A 26874-nucleotide genomic window follows, 5' to 3' on the forward strand; every position below is an offset into this window, starting at 1 on the left:
ATTCAGTGCGGGCGGTTGTCGGGCGCTTTGTCTGATGCCTGCTGTTTGCGGAATGGGGAACGGCCTAGTTGGCCGTTGTGGTCGGTGCGGGCAAGAGCGTCACGTAAGTTTTCAGAAGGCGGGCACCAGTTGCAGTAAGCAGCATGCCGTGAACTAATAGACACCATTAGCATACCGTGTACCGTGTTACCGTTAACGCTACGTGAGTACCGGGAGCCCGCCCACCGCCAATGAGCATGTACAGATCACCTCGACGGTGCCAGACGGCGCCTCGTACTCGGCAGTTGGACGCACGCTTCCCTCATCGGGACCAATCAGCGTGTGCTCACTGGCAGCAGGTGGGATCCCGGTACTACGCTAACGCTAACGGCAAAATGGCACACGATATGCTAAAGGCGCCTAATGTTAGCTCTTGGCCGTGAACAAAATGCCAGCCGATTTGCGTAGGTGATTATATGCGAATTAGGTTCGCTAAGGCTTCGGTTTTTCCTTCTGCTTCGATTCGAGGCTCCGCTTTCAAGATGAGCGGTTAAGCGATGCGCCATTGTCCTGCGATGGCAGTGCTGCACCAGTGTAGCTTGTGAAACTTAGGTTGCCCTTCCCGAGCTACGTCAAGGTCCTGACAGCATGCCAGGCTTCTATATAGTCTTGTCGAGCATTGAGGGGTGCAAGGTCTCCCCAATTCAACGATTGCGCGTTTACATGAACTCGAACTTGACGGGTTAAGACACTGCCGTGCGCTTTCGTTGTTCAGCTCATGCAAAGGTCCAGCATGAGCAGCAAACACGAGCCCTTTGATCTTGCCGTTGTGCCGCTAGTTCTTTAGACTGCCAGCATGTTCGTAAAAGATATTTCACAGCTGCCCAAGAATTTGTCACGATCTCCTGCCTCTGTAGCGAAACCGGGCATTCTGTTCCTTCCTCACCTATGTCCAGACAGCCAGGCGTCGGCCATTGGGGGTTGACATCGCTCGTTCTACACTTGCAAGTGTGATGTGGGCAAACGAGTGAACTAAAACAGAGACACCGCTCGGCTTACATGGCCAAGCACAAATCGGAAGGATCATTCATTAGAACTCAATGCAATGCCAACGCGAGAGCAAGCATCGTAGTCGCTGCGAGTCGATGGCCGAATGCAGTCTATTTATGGGGTTTATCTCCTGCCGTGGGCCGGTCCTGATGACTCCACTGCCGGATTCCGACCACGGGGCGCAGTTTGGGGACCCCTTAAGCACACCAACCATCATGGTGAGAATTCATGCGAATCGCTGAATTTCGTCTGCAGGGGCTGGAAATAAGGCTCCGTGAGAGCGGAGCTTAGAAAGTGAAATAGGGTTAGCTAAAGGAGCTCGTATCGTAGCCGTAACTCTGAGCTAAGTTGAGCATCAGTGTCACATGCTACAGGTGCTGGGTTCCATTCCCAGTATTAGCGGTGACCCGCCAGTATGTTGATGGGTACAAGGTATAATATTCTTGGTGCTCGACTTTTAACGGGTGAAACGCTTGGGAAAAGGGTCTGTGGACAATCCTCCCGCAGTCAACTGCGGAGACCTTGTTCGCGTAACGCCAGCTTGCGTTTACTGCAGGCATTGGTCCACGAGATCATGAAGGCTTACGACATTAAAGGACCTTACCAATGCTACTCTGACAGGACCAGGAGGAGGTACACCGAACTCGTGGAGTGCCTGGCACAACAGCGTCAACAGGTAACAATGCGCCATACGGGACCGGGCTCTAGAATTAAGGTGTATTTTCAGTGGAACCAAACCGCTGTACCGTGTTCCACATCGCAGATGTATATTCGGACACAGCTGCGAAGTTTTTACATTCGGAAAATCTCTTATCACATGAGGGACTTTCTTTTTAAGAGAGAACAAATGCGTTAATGAGATCGAGGATCACTCAGTGTGCTAAGGAAAGCAATATCGTGTTCAGATCTCAGCAAATATTTGGCTTGTTAGTAATAACAAAATTCTATTCTCCCGTATTAGTGTTCCTATACAGGTACTCATCATATTTTGCTACCGAATGCCCCGCAGGCTTTTCGCTGTGGCTTTTCTTCGTAATTTATTCTACAAGTTTCTGCTCCTTGGAAAACATGACACATGATTTCATAACGCACGGAGTCCAGTTTTCTTGGTAATCAGTTTTAATTGTGACGCAACTGTTGAATTTAAGAAACTCAAGAACATCTTGACAGGAGGTCTACCTCTCCGATATTTTCAAGAAAAACTTTGGTTTTAATGTTTCATTTGCGCGTTCGCGCCGAGCATTTAAGAGTGCCGTTTAAGCCAATGGGGTGCGTTTCTGACAATAAACAGCAGAAAACTACGATGGTCGGGAGGAGGGATCGGCGTATATATTAATTATGGTGCAGTCTCACTATATGTGGAAAATTCGGCCGTTAATAACCTCCCGTTGCAAAAATGCGCTTCAACAAAATTTCTGGTTATGCAATCGTTGGATACATGCATCGATTAATACGTATTTATCCTTTTGAGGTGAATTCGATCGTGGGCGAAAGAAGCTGATCAAGATAAAGCAACCAACTTGGAAGGCTGCTCAGAGGAATGTTATGGCAGCGTGATCCTTGAAACGTGACTGCAGTGGAGTGCAGTTAGCACTCTGACTTACTTTGCTGTTATGCTCCCGTACTGACGTGTGTTTCAAAAACAACGCATAACACAGAATAACATTATAATTTACCCGGGGGCCTGACGAGGATAATATAGGGTTAACCTTGAGATATAAAAACGAAACAATATGCATGAAAAAACAAATTCGAGGCGATTATATTCGAAAAGATATCAAGAGCAAAAAAATGCCAATGAAGAGTGCCTGTTTCTGAAATGATTTCAGAAGATTCCCTCAATGCAGAGTAAATATGTAATAAGGAAGCAAATTACTGACTGGCATCCGCCCAGTTGCGGCCATACGGCTACTAAGTAAAGCTATGCAGCATTAAAAAGCTATACAGCATTAAACAAATTCGTCCTCTTTGACGGTTCGAACCCGGGACCAGGTGGTGGAGGGCTCCGGAATAATTTCGACCACCTGGGGATCTTTAACGTGTGCGATGTCAGTGCACGTTGAAGATCCCCAGGTGTTCGAATTTACTCCGCAGCCCTCCACTACGGCACCTATTTCTTCCTTTATTATTTCACTCCCTCCCTTATCCCTTCCCCTAAAACGCGGTTCAGGTGTCCAAGATATGAGACAGATACTGCGCCATTTCCTTTCCTCAAAAAATAAAACCAACCTGGGACCACCGCTTCACCAGAGCAGCCGCTCTACCAAATGAGCTCACCGGGATGGTTAGCATGTTGTAGGGTGAGAGCGAAATGATCAATAACTCGAAGTGGGAAAAGTGTTGGTCAAATGTCTTTTAGTGGAATCCCCCAAGCCGTACGGCTGCGCTTGGGTGGATGCCAATGGGTGATTTGCTTCCTTATTACAGAAGAGTAACATGCAACGGGGAGAAGTTGTAACCAGTGGCTTAATGCGTGATATATTTGATTATAGTGAAAAGAATACGGAGCATGGGGGAAAGTGATGTATACATTAGCTATATCCTAAAATTGAGTGGATGGATCCAGCGTAAGGCAATATTTGGGTAGCATCGCTGATATCCAGGACGATAGAACATCAATCAGAACCAAAACCCGCGAAGTATGTTTATATAATATAATTGGTTTTTGGGGGAAAGGAAATGGCGCAGTATCTGTCTCATATATCGTTGGACACCTGAACCGCGGCATTAACAAATTTGTCAGAATATTTTCGAACCTCCATATTGCCTGCTTGAATGCTCATGTCTCGCCTGCGCAGCGGATCGTCTCTTCCTTTTCAAAACGAGTGCAAATGCTACTTTCGAAATTTCCTTCATTACTTCTTCGTTCACGATATCCCATGCGTATTGTGCGTACGTACCACACACCTGAATGCGAAAGCACGGAATGACTCGGGTTTAAGTGTGGTATTGAGATTCACTGAATGGTTGTTTGAGGGTGGACGGTGAACAGTTATGTGTAATGTTAGCTGGCATACCTGCTTGTGCGTTCAGTCAGGCTGAAACGCCTGTCCAGAATTCGTAATTTTCCTACTTTTGTTTAGGACACAAGGTCGCCCACTGAGCAGTTTACATGGCTAGTTCAATTTCTATCCCGTCTGAGGCTCTGCCCCCCCCCCCCCCCCCACTTCATTACCATGACTCTCTCCACGACCCCCGTGTCTGGTTATGACACCTGGCTGCTCCAACGCTGTCGTAAAAGATTTTCTCTTGAGCGCTTTACTCGGTATAGCGTAGCGCATACCGTTACCGCTGCTGCTTACCGCTACCCGCTAAAACGCACGCACCGATTGGTCCCTACGCTCAAGATGCGCGTGCTTTTGCCGGGAACGTGGCGCCATCTGGCGCTCTCACGGTGATCTTCGCATGCGCAGCGGCGTTTCGCGGTACACTGTAAGCTGTAACGGTACCCACTATTATGCTAAATGCACCTAATGGCATTGTAATGGCATAACTGGTACTCATCCGCCTCCCTGTCCAGAGTTACTAAACACTCCGGCTGACATTTTGCACCGATCCAGCTGCCGCTGGATATCGCATTACCGCAAGGGTATACGTCTGGTGGATTTTTTTTCCTCTCCTCAAAGAATCCTCCAGCCTTCATTTCTTCGCGCTTTTTATTCTAAATAGGTGCGGCAAATTCTTCCCGAGCGCCACCGGTTGTTCATTGTCGCTCATCATGGTTGCCATATAACGCCAACGCCAATACCGGTAATGCATATATATATATATATATGTATGTATGTATCGGCAGATTTTCCGTCCACAGGCTTGCATTTCTTTGCTATTAACGTTTTTGCGATCGTCAGCAGCAATCCCATTGGTTTTCTATGGCAGTCCTAAGTGTTCCATGCAAGCAATAGAAAAACTTTAAAAGATAAATTTAGCTATATATTGGAAGAATGGTCCGTTACCTTCAATAATTCCATAACAGTACTCACAATTTTACAAATTAGTTGAAAAAGTGGTTTTTTTAAAGGAATGGAAATGGCGCAGTATGTGTGTCACATCTCTGCGGACACCCGAACCGTGCCGTAAGTGAAGGGATAAAGGAGGATGTAAAAGAGGAAAGGTAGAAAGAGGTTCCGTAGTGGGGCGCTCCGGAATAATTTTGGACCACGTGGGGATCTTTAGCGCGCGCTGACATCGCAAGCATAAGGGTGCATTTGCGTTTCGCCCCCATCCAAACGCTGCCGCCGCTGTCGGGTTCGAACCCGAGAACTCCGTATCAGTAGCCGAGCGCCCTAAACACTGAGCCACCGCGTCGGGTAAACACAATTTTACAATGTTCATAATTTTCGTCCAAAAATGTTTGACTTGCGCCACCAATTTGTTTGCAGGCAGGATTGCCTGGTCGCCCGAATGGGAGCCAATTGATCGACTTGGAGAACGTGGCAGACCTAGCGGGAGCCAGTCTGTTAGACAAGCTGTTCTGGCAACTGCACGACGATGAGCGCAGCTGGACGCTGCCCAACTTGAACCTGACTGCGGAGCAACTCGTCTACGTTGGTCGCTGCATGACAAAGTGCAACTTCAATGATTTCGCGCAGACGGAGACTCTCGAAGGCTCCCGCGCCCGCTGCAACATCCCCGCGATGAACACCCCGCAGTTCTCGAGGGCTTTCAATTGCGGTCCCACAGCGCGCATGAACCCCGAGCTCAAGTGCACCCACTGGTTGTGACCTTTGTGTGTAGAGTGCGCGCACGATTTGTGTCCGTGGCGACCGTGGAGCTGACCATCGGCCGGTGTCTCGTATCCGACGTTGTTTGGAAGCTGTAAAGAGAAATTTGAGAGACGATTCGTAACGATCGTCCATTAGGCGGCGTGGTTTTTCGTACTGACCGGGAGCCGCCGTTAGTCGCCATGGCGGCTCAACGGCGGAGGCGTATTAACAAGCACCCGTGTGCTGTGCGAGGTACGTGGACATTATTTTCTTTTTTGAAGCAAAAGCTTCACTACGCGAGGTTTTCAAGAGAGCAGCGTCAGTGCAGTCACGGGAAAGGCGTGACGTCGCCGGTCATGTGACCTAATGACATCATCACAATCTGCCCACCGTGGCAGGTGGCAACTGCCCCATCGGGCATTTCTTCGACGCTTCGCAGACAATCTATTCGGCAGTGTGTGCGGCGTTTATGAAAGGAGTCATGAAAAGGAAGCTTTCGCTTCTCATCAGGGTTAACGAATGCTTAAACCACAGGTATATTTTTATTATGCATATGCTGTAATCCCCACTGGGGATTCTAGCAGGGTGACATAGAGATAAGTGAACACAAGTTTAATAACACAGCAATGGACAGAAGACCAAATTAGATCAACGCAGTTTGAAACTTTTCGAAAAATACGCATAGAAAACACGTTTTTAAATACTGGAAACAAATGTCGACATAGATTATATTGAAACTTGGTCATTGGTGAGAAGATTCCAGTCAGTTACTGTTCGCGCAAATAAAAAATACTTTAAACGGTTATTACGCCTGATGAATAGGGTTATTGTGCGGCTATGTGTCTGCATACTTACGTAACCAGACGAAAATGAAATTATTCCAGTAAGTTCTGTTTTATAGCAGCCGTAATACGTTGAAAGAATTTTAGTCATGACACACGGTTTCTTTGCGTTAATGGTAGCATGTCCGCTCTAGTTAAGAATCCTGTCACTGACGTACGTCTAAGTATATTATAAATGAAGCGAGTTGATGTTTTGCGCCATTTCTAGCTTGTTAGTGTAAGTTTTAGTGAACGGGCCCCAAATAAAGCATGCATAGTCTGGTATCGGCAGAATTAGTTTTGTATGCGAGTAGCCGGGCAGAAAGAATAGAAAAAACAACTAGATATTAGCCTTAGCTATTAAATAGTCCATGTGATTAGTGGAAGTGAAGACATAAGTGATCAAGATTCCGAGTTATTTGTAACATATTACTTCGAAGAGCAGAATGTTAAGAACACCAATTGGGGTAAATTAATCTGAAGCACTCTGCTACGCCCTCTTCAAACTGTGGGACACTAATTCAGAGTGGGACAGACTAATATTAACCTGTATCGATATATTACTTCGTTCTTATATGGAAGAGGCTACGCTTAGTGACAAAAAAGCTCTTATAAGGTAGAGAAGGAGAAGAAATGAAATAAAGGTATACTCGATAATGAAACGCTTTAGGTAGCAAACAGAGGTAGCTTTAATGCAGTTCACTAGCCGTGGATCACTGGGGCTGCTTCATACGCGGTCATTCACTTACGAACACTGATCACCGAGTCTTTCTAACTCGATGTGCAGTAAAAAAAAAACTTGCGGCTGAAAATAGAAGTTGACGAAAGAATATGAAATTGTTCCTTTTTTTCCCGATGATCTCAACGATGATTGTTTCTTTAGCGGGCGGCCGAACACAAATAGAACCAACCCCTCGTCGCCGCTCCATTTCGCTCATGCGCCGCCGGCATCCTTCTGCCGAGCCGGGAAACTAACCGCACCAGTTCCCGAGGCACGAACTGCGTACTCGTCCGAACGTCTAATACCTCTGTCAAGCGGGCAATTTAAGTGCACTCACGGAGAGTGTCACTCGCTAAAAGTGCACTTTGTGAACTCTAAACGTCGCAAGTGGAATGGCACTCGCAGAACAGTGCACTCCTGTTGGAGTGCGATGACCGAGCACACTTTGAGAGCCTAGCATCCCTGAAGGCGCAGTATGTACGGTGCAAAAAAACTACTCGCAAGTTTATTTTATTCTTTTTATAACACAGTGTTTTTAAATAATTATTCGTCATAGCCAAAAGCGATGCAACAAAACATAGCAACGCGCCCCGATAAAACTCCGCTGCTCGTCGCCATCTCTTTGTCAAAATTCTTGATAGTCTTGGCTTAGCTTTGCTTTCTTCTATTTCTATTTTTTTATTGTTAGAAACTGTTTAAGCTTGCTTTATTTGCGCTATCACGTCAAACAGTCAATTTTTAAGTTTTTACATTTTCGTCGACCTCTTCCAAGATTCCGTTCATTTCCTGTCGCCATTTTTCTTATTTTTTTTACTACGAGTGCGCTTTCTCTTCCCTTAGCACCGTGTAGCTTGAAGTGTCACTCCGGGTGTCGAAGCGGACTCCCCATAAGTGCACTTGTGCGCTTGACAGAGGTGTAAGCCCTATTTTCCCCAGGAACTTAATGGACGTTATCGTTTAAGGTGTTTTGACGCTTGCCTTCGTAGACACTGGTGGCGCCGTATCTGCTATTAGTCAAAAGCTCTGTCGCTCGGTTCGCAAGGTGACGAGGCCTCTCCGGCCGGTATCTGCTGTTGCAAAAGGGTTGCAAGCCCCAAGGGTAGCGTTGGCCTGGCGGCCTGGGGCAAAGCTGGAAACATCCGAAGGTCCCGGCAAAGGATGAGTCGACTGGCAACAGAACAACTTGTTTATTCTGGCATCGCAAAAGAGCAGCCGGTCAGGGCGACCACGTTACTCGAAGGAAGGAATCGAAGTCTCTCCGTTGGCGTCCGGGGCAGCTCCCTTTATACCCACGGAGTCGAGGGCAAGAAGGAACGGCTTGGGAAGAGGCGTCCGATGCGGCGACGCTTGAACATGTTCAGACGTGACGTGCGCGCCCGCCGGGCCGGCGCCGGTCAGACCTCCTCGCCTCCCAGTTGGGGAGCTCCTCTCCCCGGCTGCCGCGCTTTGACAAGCGTGGGCACCAACATGCACACACACACACACGCACGCACGACGACACGTGGCACTGAAACCTGCCTGGACGCGCTTGGCGGGAGGCGTTGCGGCAGCGATGAACGGGCCCAAAATGACCGCCACTTTGAACGAAGCCGCGGCATCCGTTGCATCCGCGCCGGCTATACCGCGCGTCGTAGGCGAGACGTAACAGACCGCCCCGCCGGGAGAAGGAGATCCCGATGGTCAGGGGACTGCATCCGCTGTCCAGAGGGATGTCGCTCGATGATGCTCGTAATTGAAACCGGTCGTCCCTCGACGTTGCTTGAGCGCAGCGCACAGAGAAGGCCTCGTTCTCGGGTTCAGGATCACATAGGACACTGCAAAGTCACTTCAGGAGAGTTGCCATTTTTGTGCTCGTTCCCAGCAAGCGTTAGAACTACGCCGAAACGCAACCGCTCAGTTAGCAAGTACGAGACAACCCTCACTATGCTCTGCCAGGCTCTTTCCCCTTTTATACTACTGCCTAGTTCCTTACAGTAGTCAAGCAGCACTCAGAACGCGTCCACAAATTGGAAAATTGCACTAGAAAGCACATAATCACTTTGAAACACTAAACAAAAGCAATATGTTAAAAATCCTGCCTCAGGAAGAAAACATCAGTAACAAACAACTTTGAGGCGGATTCCCACGTTAGGGGCTTCGACTTAAGCCATCGGCGTTACCGTTGAGACTCCCTTTTTTGTAACGCACCTCAAAGGAATATTGTTGCAAAGCGAGGCTCCAGCGCAGGAGGCGGCCATTTTTGGGAGAGATGGTCTGCAGCCATTGGAGAGGGCAGTGATCCGTCTCAATGATAAACCTCGAGCCGGCTAGGTAGCATGACAATTTCTGAACGGCCCACACGAGACACGCACACTCTTTCTCGGTGGCGCTGTACGCCTGCTCACGACAGGTCAGCTTACGACTAGCATACAGGACGGGGTGTTCCACTTCTCCATTGTCCCTTTGGCACAGTACAACGCCCATGCCTCGCTCACTAGCATCGCACTGAACAACGAACCCTTTTGTGTAGTCTGGCGATCGTAGCACAGGCTGGCTTGTTAGGGCGCTCTTTAGGGCGCTAAAAGCTCTTTCCTTTGTCTCGCCCCAGACGACTGTTTGGGTCTCTGTTTTTCTTAGAGCATCCGTCAGGGGAGCCGCGATATCGGAGTACCTGGGGATGTACCTCTGATAGTAGCCGGCGACACCTAAGAACGACCGAATATCGGTCTTCGTGCGCGGTTGCAGGAAGTCTCGCACAGCGGCCACCTTTATTTCAGAGGGGCGGCGACGACCCTGTCCAATCACGTGACCGAGGTAGACAACCTCGGCCTGTGCTAATTGGCACTTGGGAGCCTTGACTGTCAAGCCCGCTTCGCGCAGGCGGGTTAGCACTGCCCGCAAGTGTGCCATATGCTCAGACCAGGATGCGGAAAATATCGCTACGTCGTCTAAATACGGTAAAGCGAATTCTTCCTGTCCGCGCAACACTTTGTCCATGAGGCTTGAAAAGCAGTATGGCGCGTTCTTCAAACCAAAACTCAAAACTTTAGGACGGAATGTTCCCATTGGTGAAATGAACGCCGCATACCTACTAGCCTCTTCTGTAAGTGGAACCTGCCAATAACCCCTGACAAGATCTAGGGTGGAAATAATCTGAGCGCTACTAACCTTCTCAAGGCGCTCCTCGATGTTAGGGATCGGATAAATTTGATCCTTAGTGATGGAATTAAGCCTGCGGTAGTCGACGCAAGGACGAGGTTCCTTGCCCGGTACCTCTACTAAAATCAAAGGGGAGGTATAATGGCTCTCACCCGCCTCAATAACACCGAGCTGTAGCATTTTCTTTACTTCAGCCTCCATAATATCGCGCTGGCGGGGTGACACCCGGTACGCCTTGGATCGTACTGGCTCTGGCGAGGTAAGTTCTATATCATGAGTAAGGACAGAAGTCCTACCAGGCCTCTCAGAGAACTGACCTTGAAACTCTTGTAAGAGTTGGTGTAGTTCGGTTTTCTGCTCAGGCGACAGCGGTGCTTTAATGATTAAGTCACTAATGACCTGATCAGTGTCTTCCCTGTTTGTCACTGAGCCTAGTCCCGGAAGCTCGACCGGAAGCTCTTCTAACTTTCCCGTGTCAGGCATTTCCTCTCCAGTACCTGGTGCCTTCAACGCTACAGGCTCAATTTTATCCAGTTCGGACGTGCTCGGAATATCAGCTTGCTGCGCCTCCGACCCTTTTTCATTGTTCGACAACGTCGGCCCCGCAACTACCGCCTTTGCAGCGAGCTCCCGAACTCTCGATCTGGTTAAGGCCTGAACGCTAGCCTCACCAAACAAAAGCCCCTTCTCGCGCAGGAGGTGATCGGACCTGTTCGAAAATAGGTACGGGTACTGGGGGGGCAGCATAGATGACACTGCGGCCTCCGTCTCAATTGCTCCGAAAGGTCCTTCAATAAGCACTTTTGCTACGGGCAGACACACGCTATGAGCTTCCACGGCTTGCTTGATCCATGCGCACTCGCCCGTGAACATATCGGGTTCTACGTAAGAGGGGTGAACTACATCCATTGTAGCTGCGGAATCACGAAGCACTCGGCACTCTTTCCCGTTCACGAGGAAGTCTCGCATGTAAGGCTCGAGAAGCTTCATGTTCTCGTCAGTGCTGCATAATGACAAAAATACGACTTTTGTTTTTGTTTCTGGACACTGCGCCGAAAAGTGACCCGGCTTCTGGCACGTATAACACACGCGCGCTTGCCTCCTCTCGAACCGCTTTCTGCGTTCGGCTTCGGCTGCCGCCGTCTCCTTACGTTCGGTCGGACTGCTTTCACTCGCATCCGCACTACGTGTGTCCCCCCTTGCTCTCATGGGTGTGAACTTCGGCCTCTCAGACTTGGAGCCAAATTCACCCTTTTGACCGTCCTTAGCTCCGCGAGCCCGACGCGTCACAAACTCCTAGGCTAGCTCGGCGGCTTTAGCCACTGTACTAACGTCTGGCCTATCCAAGACCCAGTACCGCACGTTCTCAGGTAACCGACTGTAAAACTGTTCCAGCCCGAAACACTGCAGAATTTTCTCGTGGTCACCAAACGCTTTCTCTTCTTTGAGCCACTCCTGCATGTTTGACATAAGCCTGTAGGCAAACTCTGTATATGACTCACTTCTGCCTTTTTCATTTTCCCGAAACTTCCGACGGAACGCCTCCGCTGACAGCCTGTACTTTTTTAGCAGACTCGATTTCACTTGGTCGAAATCCTCTGCCTCCTCTCTCTTCAAGCGAGCGACTACGTCGGCCGCCTCGCCGGGTAACAAAGTGAGCAAGCGCTGTGGCCACGTTTCCCGAGAGAACCCCTGCTTCTCGCACGTTCGCTCAAAGTTAACCAGGAACAAACCAATGTCCTCTCCAAGCTTAAACGGCCGCATCAGGTCAGTCATTTTGAACGGTACTCGTTCTCCTGCACCGTGTGCCTGACTTCCATTACGAGCGCGTTCCATCTCTACCTCGAGACGCTTCATTTCCAAAGCGCGCTCTTTCTCTTTTTGCTCTTTACGTTCGCGCTCGTCTTTCTCTTTTTGCTCCCTCTCCTCAATGGTCTCAAGGCATTCCGACAGCTCGTCATCCTCAGCCTCCAACTCAAGAATAGCCCTTAGCAGTTCTGGTTTTCTGAGTTTGTCTGAGACATCCAGACCCAACTCTCTTGCAAGCTCCAGCAATTTCGGTTTGCGCAACGACTTCAAATCCATGGCTGCTCCGAATGCTGCTTTCTCTACTGCCTACTATTGTCTTGCCGCAAACTAACCCGGCAACAACGACAACCACAATTACCAGCTCTGTTTCTGACACTAACAAAAGCCTGGCAAAACTAAGAAGAAGAAAGTCCCGCACTCACCAAACCTCGCAGCCAAGAATTCAGCGCAGTCGTTCCGGTGCAGGCAACCATTCATCACACAGGGCTCGTTGCACTGCTCCCGGATGGTCGTTGTGCTGCTCAGCATACAGTTGAACGCATATCTTCGCTGCTGGCCTCCGTTGTCGCGATCTCACCGCTGGCAACCAGTTGTTGCAAAAGGGTTGCAAGCCCCAAGGGTAGCGTTGGCCTGGCGGCCTGGGGCAAAGCTGGAAACATCCGAAGGTCCCGGCAAAGGATGAGTCGACTGGCAACAGAACAACTTGTTTATTCTGGCATCGCAAAAGAGCAGCCGGTCAGGGCGACCACGTTACTCGAAGGAAGGAATCGAAGTCTCTCCGTTGGCGTCCGGGGCAGCTCCCTTTATACCCACGGAGTCGAGGGCAAGAAGGAACGGCTTGGGAAGAGGCGTCCGTTGCGGCGACGCTTGAACATGTTCAGACGTGACGTGCGCGCCCGCCGGGCCGGCGCCGGTCAGACCTCCTCGCCTCCCAGTTGGGGAGCTCCTCTCCCCGGCTGCCGCGCTTTGACAAGCGTGGGCACCAACATGCACACACACACACACACGCACGCACGACGACACGTGGCACTGAAACTTGCCTGGACGCGCTTGGCGGGAGGCGTTGCGGCAGCGATGAACGGGCCCAAAATGACCGCCACTTTGAACGAAGCCGCGGCGTCCGTTGCATCCGCGCCGGCTATACCGCGCGTCGTAGGCGAGACGTAACACTGCGTACCGCCAACGCACAGCACCTCCTGCTGACAGTTGTCTACACTGCCCGAGTTGTAATTTCCAAAGCTATGTATTTTATTGACCTGACTGCTGCCAGGGTTGGTCACTTTGACCCTTGAATAAATCTACTCTTCACGTCTACTAAAATGTATGGCCATAAATCTATACATAGCCTATAGACTGTCTATAGGATTTGCACTGCTTACAGTCTAGTCTATAGAATTTGTCTGTGGAAAGTTTATAGACTTTACGAACAAAAGTTTATGGGCAGTTAACAGAGTGTTTAATGATTTTTTTCAAGAGAAGCCTTTCGAAACAACATCAAAACTTCATATGCCTCCGTGCATATCAACGGCAATTTGTATTGGTGGCGCAAACACGCGTTTCTTGAGAATTTTTCGTCTATTCTTCGAAAAAACAGCCTGTTCTGTAGGAACTGCTGTCCGAATATTCAGGAATATTAGTGAACGTTTCCAAAACCCAGTAGTCCGGTCCACCTGTAACGGACCTCACGGTTCCGCGTATTTAACTCTGTCTATGTGAAGTACGTAGTAAGTGCACTGCCCATATTACGGCCAAAAAATACAAAGTCAGATAAACGTGTAGCATATTAAATTTTTTTATGCGTGTTTGTTCCTTCAGATAGTCCTATTAAGACGCCTTCTAGAATCTCCAACGTGGCCATGCTAATCGTCGAGGCTCATAAGCGGATCTAAGGGCGCTATATAATTTATACGGCTAATCGTGGCTGAAGCGTTGACGGTAACTGGTTGAGGTCCAAGTCGCCTAAGAGGCATGATGGGATCTAGCAGTGGCCAGTGCTTTGCCCTACGCGTCACCCTCCGCCCTTCTAGTGGACTTGTACTGCACCCGGTGTCTAGAATGACGCCTTGTCGTCGCCGACCTTTGAACAAAATTGTAACGATTCGGCGATGAAGATAGCATATAGAGTACTTGCTCGCTGTAAGTGGAGTTCCTTGTTTCCGTGCAGCCTGTACGCGGGAGCAACGCTTGACCAATAATGTGTACCATGCCGCTAATATTCGTTGTCGATCACCGACCATGGGCTGTGGTTTCGCTTTTGACGTTGATTGATTGTCTCTCACATGATTTTGCATCCGCCAGCCGCTTTCCTCAGCCTGCACGCGCGCTCTGATTTACCAGCTAGGCCCCCGGCGCAAGTTGGCCCGAGGTTAATGGCGAGTCCAGTGCCATCTTTTTTTGCCTCTTCGGGGTCGCAACGCTCATTGTGCAGTGGGACTGAGAGACGCTCTTTGGTATCCAAGCTGCCGAAAACTGAATTTTTCGATCCCAAGAATGCGATTACAGCGCTTCGCTCGCTATAAGCGACGAGCGGAAGTCGCGACTGTTCTTTCCATCTTAGACATACGGCCGTTTCTCTAATGGATGTTTGGATGGTAGCACTACACTTGCTACCAAAGCCTATAACCGCCATAATTTCCTTTTGTCCACAGACAATCTATAAACCATCTGTAGACTAGTCTATAACCGGCGTAGCAGCCATTTGTCTATAGACGACCTATAGACAATCTCTAACCGCCTTAATTTCCTATCATCTATAGACAATCTTTAGAATGCATATAGACTATTGTCTATGTACCTATTGACTATTGTTTGAAACAATCCTAATTTTACCTAACACTGTATACACCGCCTTTTGACTAAGTCCATAAAATATCCATTTCTTTTCGCACTGCATGCTGAGTAGAACTGCATCGGGCCGCCGCGGTGGTTAAGTGGTTATGGCGCTAGGCTGCTGATCCGAAAGACGCGGGCTCGTTGCCAGCCGCCGCGGTCGAATTTTGATAGAGGCGAAATTCTTGAGGCCCGTGTAGTGTGCGATGTCAGTGCACGTTAAAGAACCCCAGGTGGTCGAAATTTCCGGAGCCCTTCTGTACAGCGTCCCTCATTCCCTGAGTTGGCTTGGGACGTTAAACCCCTACGAACCAAACTGCATCGGGTGACCGCAACTATTGTCAGAGTCCTCCGCTTTCTTTGCTATTTCAGGAATAAAAAAATATTATCCAACGGCAATGCAATACCTTCCTGTATATTGTTTTTAGAAGCTTTGAAAAGCTCATTTTCCTTAAACCGCGACGCATATTGAGAATACAATTCAATAATCTTTACTGCTGATAGGTAGAGCGAGGAAAGGCAGCCATTTCTGAAGTAAGGGTGCTGCAAACTGTACTACATCACACGAACACGCTCTCCCTTAAAGGAGTCGCTCGAGAATATACCATTACATCGTTCTATCGTTACTGTCCAGCGCTCTTAATTAAGAAGCATTTCATCAATGACTGTACATTTATTTCTCCTTAAAACCTCCTGTAAAATAAGGGGGAATAACGGGGGTGAGAATTCAAGGATGTGCCCATCTCTCAGAAACATGATTAGAAGAGCCTCAATGATCATGGTTCTCTGCGGAATTAAGATATGCCATTTATACCATTGCAGTTCGCATTCACGTGAAAAACGTCCTGTGACTCAACAATCAGAAAACAAGTATGTTTTCGTTCTTCGCCGTACACCTCTGCATTGGAGGCCATAACGCGCTCTTGTGCATACCGGTTTTCCAAACACGAGCACACGCCAAAAAGACGTTATGCTATGCAGCATTATAATTATTTGAAAAGGGCGCCACTTAATATTCGATGGGAGATGCGGTGCCATGGACGAAGTAGTAAGGTTTCGGTTTTGGTTTTCGCGAAAGTAACAAGGTTTTTAAAGCGCGAGTGGGGAATTTATGCTTTAAACCAATGGACATTTGTGTTCTTGGATGCTAGAGCAAGCTACACTTGGCAAGAGTGCAACCAATATAGACATGACCGTGAAATTGGTTTCTGTTTCGCTTTTTACCTATTTTGCCCGGAAACGGCGGAAAATCATCCGGGCAGCAAACGACTGTGTGCGCCGTTGTGACGGCGTCGGCGGCGTTTCCTCTTGTGGATAACGTTTTGATTGAAATTCAACTTAATCGTCCACTTAAGGTAAGTCTAAACGATTAATTTTATTCATTTGGTCTCCTTAGCCACTCTAAGCAGTGTTATTTGTGCAGGGCAGATTGTGTGCGCAGCGACAAACTTCCTATCCACGTTTGTAAGCGGCGTTTGTAAGCACGTTTGCATGAGCAGCGGCAGCCGCCATGTTCTCGAATAATGCGCTTACGTCTGTGCCGCCATGTCTTTCCTGACGGGCGGAAAGGCACTCGGTGCGAAACCCGGGACGGTAAGCCCTCCTCGCGAACTCTCTACTGGCTTTTCCGTGTTGAAAGGTAGGTGCACAGCCAGAAATATCGCTTAGCCCGTGAGTGAAGGCCGAAATGAAACTATGCGTTAGAGCCGTGTGAGCACGGTTTACTTGGCATCTGCGGAAACGCACAATCATGTTCTGAGGTGGATTACACTTATATTTTATTCTTTGTGTTATCGCCTGTCGGGACCATGGAGTACTGTTCATTGAAAGGTGTGCATTAATTGCTTGTTTGTTGTAGCCGCTCACTCGGTGCGCGTCATATCAAATATTTTTTGTAACGCTATTGACTGGAGCTCGAGCCGTTTGTCAAAGTTGTAGTGAAGCGGCGGTGGAGGAATGCTAATAGAGTGATGGCTGGAAAAAAGTGGTTGTCGGCGCACATGGCGAGCGTGTACAAACACCGCGAAGAACGATTTTTTATGGCAATCTTGTATAGGGTACTTTCCGCTTTCTGAAACAACGACGTGAAATTGCCCATGAAAAAAAACGTTGCTATCTTTCGCGAGATCATGCCTCAACCACTCTGTAACTTAATACTGGAATAGTGGACCCGTCTTGCTTGCTATATCCGATGGGGCTGAGAGAACGAGAGTCCCTCTTCACACTCCAACACAGCTTCTTACCCATCGACGCGCAGACGATGCGCTGGTGGTGACAACTGTGCACGGTGAGTGCAAGGATTGATCCACCCTGGCCTGTCCAAGCAAGGCCATAAAACGAACAAACTTAAAGCGCAATATAAATTAAATTTTCTTGCGTCCCTCGAATATTAAGAAAGTCGAAGAAAAAGAGCTCGTGAATATATTTATCAACGAAAGATATATGTTAATAATATGTCGATTGTGAGTACGACCAGGTCGTTTCATAAGTTAAAATGCAGAAATAAAAAATAAAAATAATTGCAGAGATGGGATTTCCGCACCCGATGGCTGGAATAAAATGGAAACTGCGGAACGAGTGCATGTGGTGTCGGGAAGAAAAGAGGCGGGCTTAAAGAAGCCTGTAGTTGAAGTCAACAGGCTGCGCCCGCTCATGAATCCACAAGGGGGCGATCCACTTAGATCCTCGAAGCACAGGGCACGAACCATGCATAGTGTTTCGGTCTGGCTCCCAAAGCCCTGCCCAATTCTCCTTCAGGTTGAACCAGAACAGCGCCGAGCCGAGGCGAGGAGTGACTGATAGTCCAGCCATGGTAAATGCGGTGGCCCCGCCCTCCGCCACGTCACTCGGGTACACCAGCAGTGTTGCCAGCCACTCCCCGTAAGTCTCCATTGTCCACGGCCCTAATAAGTCCGTATGCTTTCCATACTGCCCTCCTATACCGTTGTTCAGCACCTGCACTCTCTCAGCGAACGCCATTGAAAGCCCCGTCATCACCTCGGCGCAATGGTAGAAGACGCTAGTGTTAGCGTTCTTTTTCAGAGGGCTCATCTCCGCTGTCCTCAAATTTTGAACCTCACTTCCTACTTTGATGTTCAACACTTCAGCTGGTGCGAGCGCCTCCGGCCGCCTTCGAAGAGCAGCGCATTCCGTGGCGCTCATGAAGTTGTGGATGAGCCACACCCGAGGCTCCGCAGCAGACAGCGCCTCAACAGTGAAAGGTGCCAGCGACGCGGCGCCACGCTTGCCCTTCGACAGCCGGCACACCAGGGAGCGGGCGGGCCTCATATCTGCCTTCCGGCTGGACTGAGATAGCTTGCCGAAGCTCGAGTTAGTGACGAAGCTGGAGCGGACGGCTCCTCGCACCAGTTCTCTGTAGAGCCACATGACCGGCGTCTCTGGAGGGTAGCCAATGACCTCGCGCCAGACCTTGGACCTCACTGTCCTTGTGGACGGCGCAAGCACCGGCAGGTGGTGCTTCAACAAGAACGTGTATCGTCTGTCAGCGGCGGCTAGAGCCCCCCATTCATTGGCCAGTGTCCGTTCCCTGAGTGAGCAGCGGACAGCCAACGAGAGCATATCGTCCGCCGTAGGTTGAGGCAGTTCGGGAGAGCGCATTGTCGTCACGGCAAGCTCTGGCGTGATGTGGTACGCCTTCTGGAGCCTACAGATTCCCGCAGCAGCTTCGTCGACGTCTTGTGCCGTGGGTCAGGGCAAGAAGCGGGCGTTATCTACCAGCGGCCGAGAACAGCGGAAGTCACGAAGCACGCTGGACAAGGCACCCAGAGCGGAGCGCCTCAGTAGCCTCAACAGGGGCTGTTCTCCAGGCCGACTTCCCATGCGCGTTAAAGCAGCGACCCTTAGCCTATTCCGAACGAGTGGTACGACGGCGGAAGCTTGGCGCCAGGTAGCTTCGCAGTGCTCCAAATGGCGGCGCAGCGCCCCGACCACGGCCTGCTCCGTGCGAAACAGTCTAGATAGGCCTTGCACAGATCTGAAGTAGTCGCCAGCCAGAATGCAGCTGATGACCAGGAAGGCTGAGAGTAAAGACAGTCATGACTTCATCTTCGTCCGAGCTTCCTTTTCTTAACCTCCGAAAAGTTCTTGTTGTTACCCTTACAAAATGACACATGCCTACATAAGGGGATAGGCCAAGAATTGGGGGCACTGCAGAGAGTTTTTCAGGTAAATATTTCCTAGACGGAAATAAAATGAATGCTGAGGAAGGAAAAAGTAAATAAAAATGAACAGTGAATTGAAACGGGAAATTCATAATGCACGCAAGGGATCGATACTGAGGTTTATAGCCTAGAGGTTTAGTGATAATGATAATTGTAAGGAGAAAATTACTACTCAAAAAAAAGTTGCCAAGGTAGGTGATTTGATTTTCTTAAAAAAGTTTGGTCGGCGGTAAAAACGCACTTGTGGCTGTACCCAAGTGTGGTGGCTCTAAACAGAAATGTGATAGGGCAGCTCAAAGAAAGGCCAAGCTGCTGTAACGGCTTCTCTAAAAACCGTCTTCTCATCATGGTGCAGCGGCGCGAAAACAACAAAAATGGTGCATGGTTTCGTGTTCACCACAGAATACGCAAACGGGATAAAGCGCCAACCCAGGCCTCAGCAAATAAAATTTAAGGGTGGGATCTAGCAGAGGAGCCTTGATAGAAATACCTCAAGCTGCCGTGAATGGCATGATTGCCTGCTCCGCGAATACCTCAGGTGCAGGTAAACATCAGATCATAAGAGATCAAGTTTTCATTCTTAACAAATTCTGTCTTCGAAACCTCGCTGCTGTGATGTACGCTGTAGCCAGAGCGAGAGGTAGCCCGGGCCATTGAGGTCCGTACGACTTTGCTAGGCAGCTCGCAACTTCATTGGCTGTCACACCGCTATGACCTGATACCCATATCATGTGAACAAGGCTGAAATGCGGAGGTAGTAATGAATTCAAGGTGTTCAAGATTGGTGAATCCACAGCTGAAGCAAGGGACGAATACAAAGAAAGAAAGTATGAAATGGCAGCCACTGAAGAGACAGATGACTCTAGTTTGCGAAGAGCAAGCACTACCGCAAGAAACTCCCATTGTAAAGGGGTGCAGTCGGGAAGCCGCACAGAAAAAGACCGATCTAGAAGCCGGCATTATATTCCCACCCCTGCTTTTTCATATCATTAGCAGGCGCAAGTAGCTATGGTTAAGGTAAAAGGTAGGCTTTGTGGATGGTCTTCTCATAATCTATTTAAAATGTGGGGTGGTGAATGCTTAACGGTTTTCGGGAAAATCTCATCATAGACATTTTCTACAGAGGACCCTCTGTTTCCTTCTGGAAACATGTTGTACAGGAGAACGTTTAAAGGATCAAGCAAATTTTGTACCATAACTAACTGCGGGGTATGAAGTCTAGACCAGTGGACTCCAAAAAGTCGGATGGCAACAAAAAAAAAACAGGCAGCGGTGTAAATTTGTTCGTACCTGAACATTTAGGAATTGAAATCTGGATAATAAAGGAGAAATACGGGCTTCAAGATAAACCACGTTATTTTCCACAAAACTGGGGAGGCCAACACAGAACCGAAACGCTTCCCGCTCCAAAAGAACGAGCGGGTGAATTTCGTAAGCAGCGGTACCAGAATATAACACAGATCCGAATTCTAAAATTGGTCGGACATACAAAAGATAAATCAGCAAAACTGCATCTCTCCGCATTCAATACCGGATATTACTTAATCTATGTAACATGCCCACAGCATGAGCCCCTTTCGCTGCAACATGGTCAATGCGAGAGCGCCATGTGAGGCTATCATCATAAATTGCACCAAGATATTTTATTGACTTAATTTAAGGAATATTTTGTCGCTGTTAAATGAGAGACAGATGAACAGGATCTTTCATTTGTAAAACAAGTACAGAGCACTTGTACTTATAGGGAGGCAATACGCTAAGGCGCCCTTGTGCTGTGCGATGTCAGTGCAGGTTAAAGATCTCCAGGTGGTCGAAATTATTCCGGAGCCCTCCACTATGGCACCTCTTTCTTCTTTCACTCCCTCCTGTATCCCTTCCCTTACGGCGCGGTTCAGGCTTTTTATGATATATGAGAGAGATACTGCGGCATTTTCTTTCCCCCAAAACCGATTATTATTATTATTATTATTATTATTAATATTATTATTATTATTATTATTATTATTATTATTATTATTATTATTATTATTATTATTATTATTATTATTATTATTATTATTATTATTATTATTATTATTATTATTATTATTATTATCATCATTATTGTTGTGGTTGTTGTTGTTGTTGTTGTTGTTGTTGTTGTTATTAATATGATTATTTAAGGTGAGTCGTAAGTCACACAACTAACTTTCAAGCAAATCCAGATACGATTGCAGGCGCACATAAAGAGTTTGAATATCAGCGACAGCAGTGAAAATTGCAATGTCGTCCGCATAGACATACTTGCGAACGTGTTGATGACTGGAAATAGAGCACACTAGAATATTAAAGAGAACAGGCGACAGGACTGCGCCCCTTGTGGGACACCTGTGGATTGTGTATATATTCCAGAATTGGTACCATATAGTATACAAAAAAACTCTGTTTTCGAGGAACGCAGATACCCACGCAATTAGGTAATTCACTAACTGCACCGTATACAATCTTTGTAATAATATGTAGTGTTCCATGCTGTCATAAGCTTTGGCTGCATCTAATGTGACCAACGCACCATGCATTTTTTGGTGCCGCGCAAAAAGAATACGACTCTTAGGGTCGGTTGCGCATTTCATAAGGAACATTTTTGACAGAAATCAATTTGACAGGGACTAAGGAAATTATTGCGGTCCACAAACTCTGAAACACGTAAAAGTATGACCCTTTCAATTAACTTAACCACGTTTGATGTCAATGAATTGGGTCTAATATCCAGTGAACAGCCACCAGCATTGTTTTTAGGTAAAGGGATCACTTTAGTGATTTTCCACTCAGGAGGAATCCATACATGTTTGATTGAAAAATTAACCAGCTGCAATAAGGAGGCAGGGGACTCCACAAAGAGGATCCTTAACATTTTTTTATGTTACCCTATCAGGCCAGGAGCAGGTGTGTTAACCTCAACACTATCGGGGAAAGCTCGGGAACGTTAATAGGGACGACATGCTGAAAATGGTACACTAACGCACCAAACACGAAGCTCAAAGGAAGTACCGAAGAGAAACGCTGCTCTAATCCTTGGGAAATTGTCTGAACTGTTTCTATTGTTTCTGGCGGGATCAAAACACATGAGGGTGAATTTTCTGAAACCGGAATCTTTTTTCCGCGATCTTAAGAATCCGAAAAGTGCGCGACGATTTCATGAATTTGTTAGGAAATTGAAATTCTCGGATTCATAATTTTCTTTCGCTTGTGAGATTGTGGGTTTAAAGGTAGCCGCAATGAAGTTATAATCGTGCCAATTTTTCGGACACTGATTGTGTAGGAGCTCCTTTCATGCAGCCGTTCTGCGTCTGTAATCCCTCAAACAATCTCCGTTCCACAATCTAGCTGAAATGTTCCCTCTTGATGTACGTATCAAAAATCAGACTTATTTCGACATTCCTCAATAGCCAAGCATATACCTTTTACTGTATGCTCTTAAGCATAACAAACCGCTGAAGCATGAGAAGAGTGCAAAGTGGACTGAAAATGGTCATAGTTCATATATGACCCCAAGTGAGAGCACGCCGGTGTTAAGCGCCAATTAACATAAAAAATGATCGGTAAGTGAACACTAGATCTTCCACAATCCAAAATCGACCAACTGAGTACAGGGACACAAGGGCTGGTGAAAATTAAATCTAACACATATTGGCTTTGTGCGCGGAGAAATGTGGCCGAAATCGAATTCATGCACGAAAGGTAATTATCAGTAACGGCGAAATCTGTCTTGTAGCCCCACGACTCATGATGAGAATTAAAGTTGCCTGCCAAAAGATCTGACTTCTGAAAATTGAGTAGCAGGAGATCTATCAGCCTGGTATCCTGCACACCATATAGAAAATAAACATTTACTAATGAAAAAAGATAACACCCTGAAATTTCAAAATCTAAGGCCAATAACTCGCAGTCTATAATAGAGGACTGAAACAAAATCAGCCCTGTGACAAAATTTAGAAGAAATTAGTAGGAATAAGCCTCCCCCACTTCACTGTCGATCTTGTCCAAATGAAGAGTAATTTTGCAAATAGAAATGTTTTTCTGGTGTAAGCCAAATTTCTTGGAAAAAAATTATGTCCGGATTATGCTGGGATATAAGGCACAGTAAGTCTGTTGAAGCTCAAAGAAATGACCGACAGTTCCACTGGAGAACTCTTAACAACCCTAGTGTTGAGAAATCCGGGCAGTCGCAACTGCCTGCCCCAAAATAGTTTCTTTAACTTAGACTCAATCTGTTGCTCATTTGATTTCGCCTGAGGATGCGGAGCTGAAGGGTTTTACATCGGGGATCCACTGCGTTCAAGGTTTCGCTTATCTGAATCTACCATCAATGCATCATGAATAATTTGAACATTATCTGAATTGCCAGACCGAAGAAGTGGTGAAACAGCAGTAACTTTTTCCTGGGGCTCAGACAGCGCAGTCAAGAAAAGCTGGGTCATTAACGAAGACATGGCTGACGTAGCAGAAGTTCAGATTTGCATGGACTTGAAAATCTGCGATGCCAGAGCATTAGATATGCACTCTGTGACAGTGGACACTATCTAGTCAACAATCTTAGACATAGAGGCTTCCACAGCATTCACTATTGCCTGAGAGATAGACGAATCTATTGTCACTCTTGAACGGGCTGTCACACCTGCATAGCCGCGAGCTCTCTTTTTAATTTCTGATATTGCCTCGCGCCGCGAACAGCGTTTGTGGTCGGTTATGACTAGAATTTGTAATTCATGATCCTAAGAAAGACAATCCGTGGAATTTGCCGCGTGATATTCACCACGAAGGCAACACTTCTCGTTCTGATCAGAGCATAAATTTGATGGATGGTCATTGCCGCATTTGCAACACCGCAAAGTAGACTTGCAGCCACGAGCACTATGGCCATATCGCCAGCAATTGCTGCACTGCAGTAGCTTAGAGGGAAGGAAATCTACAGGAAAGATTAGGGGCCATGCTTTTATTTCTGAGGGGCAGGCAGTACCCGCTAAGCAGTTGTAGTGTATGGGCTTTTTGATTAATATAATAATAAAAAGAAAGGAAAAGATTTTTGCTAGCCCCGGCATCTGCCATCGATACTGAGGCACCTTAGCTGGGGCAGCGGAAATAGAGGATAGCAGGCAGAATAGAGAAATGAAATGAAAGAAGTGAGGGGAATGGAAGAGAGGATATGGAGAGAAGTAATCTTCACAAACTATTTACACAATAACTCGCAAATGCGGCAATAACCGTTTCCGTTGGCACCCGCACATTGTTCACCTCCCGGCTACAGCGAAGCACCGCAACAACACCCGCTGCAGAGCAAAGGTCGAGAGTCTCAACTGGAGACAAGCAAGAGTCCACACCGCGAACCAAATCTTTTGTGCAGGCCAGATGAGACGGAATGAAGCTGTTTACAGGAAGAGATCCAAAAGAAGAGCAATTTAGAAGATTCCTTACGCACGACAGGTCTGGTCAACGGCACAGCATTCCGCCACGTCCAAATTTCCTTACCTCAATAATTGCCTCATTAAGGAAACTGGCCGCCGGAAGAGCAGCTCGAACAGGCCCTATATTGTTGATTTTGATAGCACTACCATCCTCTGCACCAGCGCCACAGGAATGGTGCGGACGCCAGAGAACTGAAAAGCTTCCAGAGGGATCTCATGAGGCGGTAGAGAAGTCGACCAGTGGGAGCTCCCCTGACCGCATGACTGCGTAGACATTACCTCAGATTTACTAACTCACCGCGTGCGTTATCCACAGAAGATAAAAGTCGCAAATGCACAGGGGGAAAATGAAAACAAGACAAGCCGCCAAATACTAAGCCGATCCCGCTTCCGGCGTAGCAGTGCGACTCACGCGGAGCAGTGCGCTTAGAGCCAAATGTCTTATAGCTTCATCGTCCTTTCTTGATTCTGGTCATATTTCGTTTCTTTATTGAATTTTTCACACCAGCCCAAGCGTAATTTATTTTTAATATCGTCAGGGCCAGACCAGCCATTGCAAGTAGAAGAACCTACAGTACAATTACCGCACATTGTAAGAACGTCAGTTTCAAAGGCAAAAACTCCAAGCAATGATAAATCTCAAGTGGTATATGATAGGAAAAGGACAGTGCTGTCGAGCAGAAGTCAACAAGTGGATTGTGTGGCTGCTGCAAAAATTGAACGGCACTATTTATTGTTACGGCCAGGAAAATACTGTTCTAAAGGAAAGCAGACTTCAAAAGTAACGCGGACTTCAAATTTCCTTCCTTTAGCTACTGCAGCGCCATGCCTCTTCACACTGCTGTAAAGGAATGGATAAAGGAGGGAGGGAAAGAGGAAAGAGAAAGCTGAAAATTTAAAGTTGGATTTTGAGGAAAGGCGCGGCGCTGCGCAGCGGAGGAACACCTGTGGCTCGGTGCTACTATTGGCGCATGCGCAGTAGTGAATAGGGAGCGAGAGAGAGAGAGAGTAATATCCTCGGCGGTGCGCGCGTTGTGACGTCATGTGCCTCCTCGGAGCACCGCCACGGCGAAATCGCAAGTTCCCGTCCAGTAAAGCTGTCGCTTTAAAAGCAGGCTTCAAAAGTAACGCGGACTTCAAATTTCCTTTCTTTAGCTACTACAGCGGCAATCCTCTTCACACTACCGTTCTTTATCTTCTGAAGCAACGACGCATGTAGTGAAGCCGTCGTTTATGTGCATTCGTTTTGGAGCGAGAGCACTAATCGTGACCTTCAGAGCCCAGCAAAATCGTCTGTTGCGCGTATGCGCTGAGATTATGTCGCGCGAGCGCTCCTTTCAGCGGCACTGCCTACTCATCGACGCCTTGTACGTAGCACTAATTAGGATGTTCTGACCCCGTCAAAATCCTCTTTTGCGGTCCGCTAAAGAAACACAGCGAAATGTATCAATCGTCATGTTTGTCCATCAGTTAAGTCAATCATCCATGTAAGTTCATTAAAAACAGGCTTTCCCACAAAAAAATCTACACATTCAGACATGCTTAGTTTGAACCAACGAAACACCTTCACAACCGCAGCCAGCCGTCCTTTCCTCCATTGTTCAGCGGACTACATTAAGGAAGGTTGATGTTTGGCGAGCACCCGACAAGCGCATTCTCCTCAGTGTCCAATGTGGCGAACAAGTCCATGTCCGGCGGCACTGCACATACCCTGAAATGGGTCTCCAGGCTTTCTCCTACGACGCAACACGACCACACCCTGGTGAAGGAAAATACACGATTACCTGCAGCCAGATTAGCTTGTATTCCGCTTTTGTGCAGGTAGTGACCTAGATCCGGCCCCTCAGAGTGAAATAACTAAAAAAAACACGATGAAGCGCATTTAGCAGGAACTCTCGATCATGAATGACACTTTACCAATATTCCTCAGAGAAAAGTAAGTAGCAGCTGCATTTTACCACAACTCTCCCACTGTGTCAGTTTTTCCCTTGATGCCAGCGAAGCAACAGAACCTGACAAGGATGTGACGCAACTTTCAAATGACGACACCACCAATAATAGTTCCGACGACCTGTCCGATCCACGACTCTCATACCCTACGAAGCCGGGGGAAGAACCGTCGAATTTGAAGTGAGATTTGATGACCACAAGCTTGCCGCACTTGGTGAATGCAAGGTTACCATGGACACTGCAACAAAC

The 26874-nt window shown here is 47.7% G+C and overlaps 2 protein-coding genes across 2 annotated transcripts in view; one reads left to right on the forward strand and one right to left on the reverse strand.

Moving 5' to 3' along the window:
- The window catches only part of LOC144108514 (neprilysin-3-like), a 49418-nt gene extending 43609 nt beyond the window's left edge, over positions 1–5809 (forward strand). The window contains exons 12-13 of the mRNA XM_077641729.1: positions 1586–1705; positions 5409–5809. Of these exons, the coding sequence (XP_077497855.1) occupies positions 1586–1705; positions 5409–5750 (462 nt within the window). The 3' untranslated portion in view covers positions 5751–5809. The remainder of the gene's footprint in view (positions 1–1585; positions 1706–5408) is intronic.
- Positions 5810–17660: 11851 nt separating this feature from the next.
- On the reverse strand, positions 17661–18629 carry LOC144108515 (prolyl 4-hydroxylase subunit alpha-2-like). Its single transcript, XM_077641730.1, has one exon. It carries the CDS (start codon positions 18627–18629, stop codon positions 17661–17663), a length of 969 nt encoding a protein of 322 aa, XP_077497856.1.
- Positions 18630–26874: the final 8245 nt, after the last annotated feature.

This window comes from Amblyomma americanum, chromosome 10 (genome assembly GCF_052857255.1).
Source record: "Amblyomma americanum isolate KBUSLIRL-KWMA chromosome 10, ASM5285725v1, whole genome shotgun sequence".
NCBI classification, from domain to species: domain Eukaryota; kingdom Metazoa; phylum Arthropoda; class Arachnida; order Ixodida; family Ixodidae; genus Amblyomma; species Amblyomma americanum.

Coding starts and splice junctions, on each gene's coding strand:
- LOC144108515 (XM_077641730.1), bottom strand. CDS start 18,629: ATGCTCTCGTTGGCTGTCCGCTGCTCACTCAGGGAACGGACACTGGCC.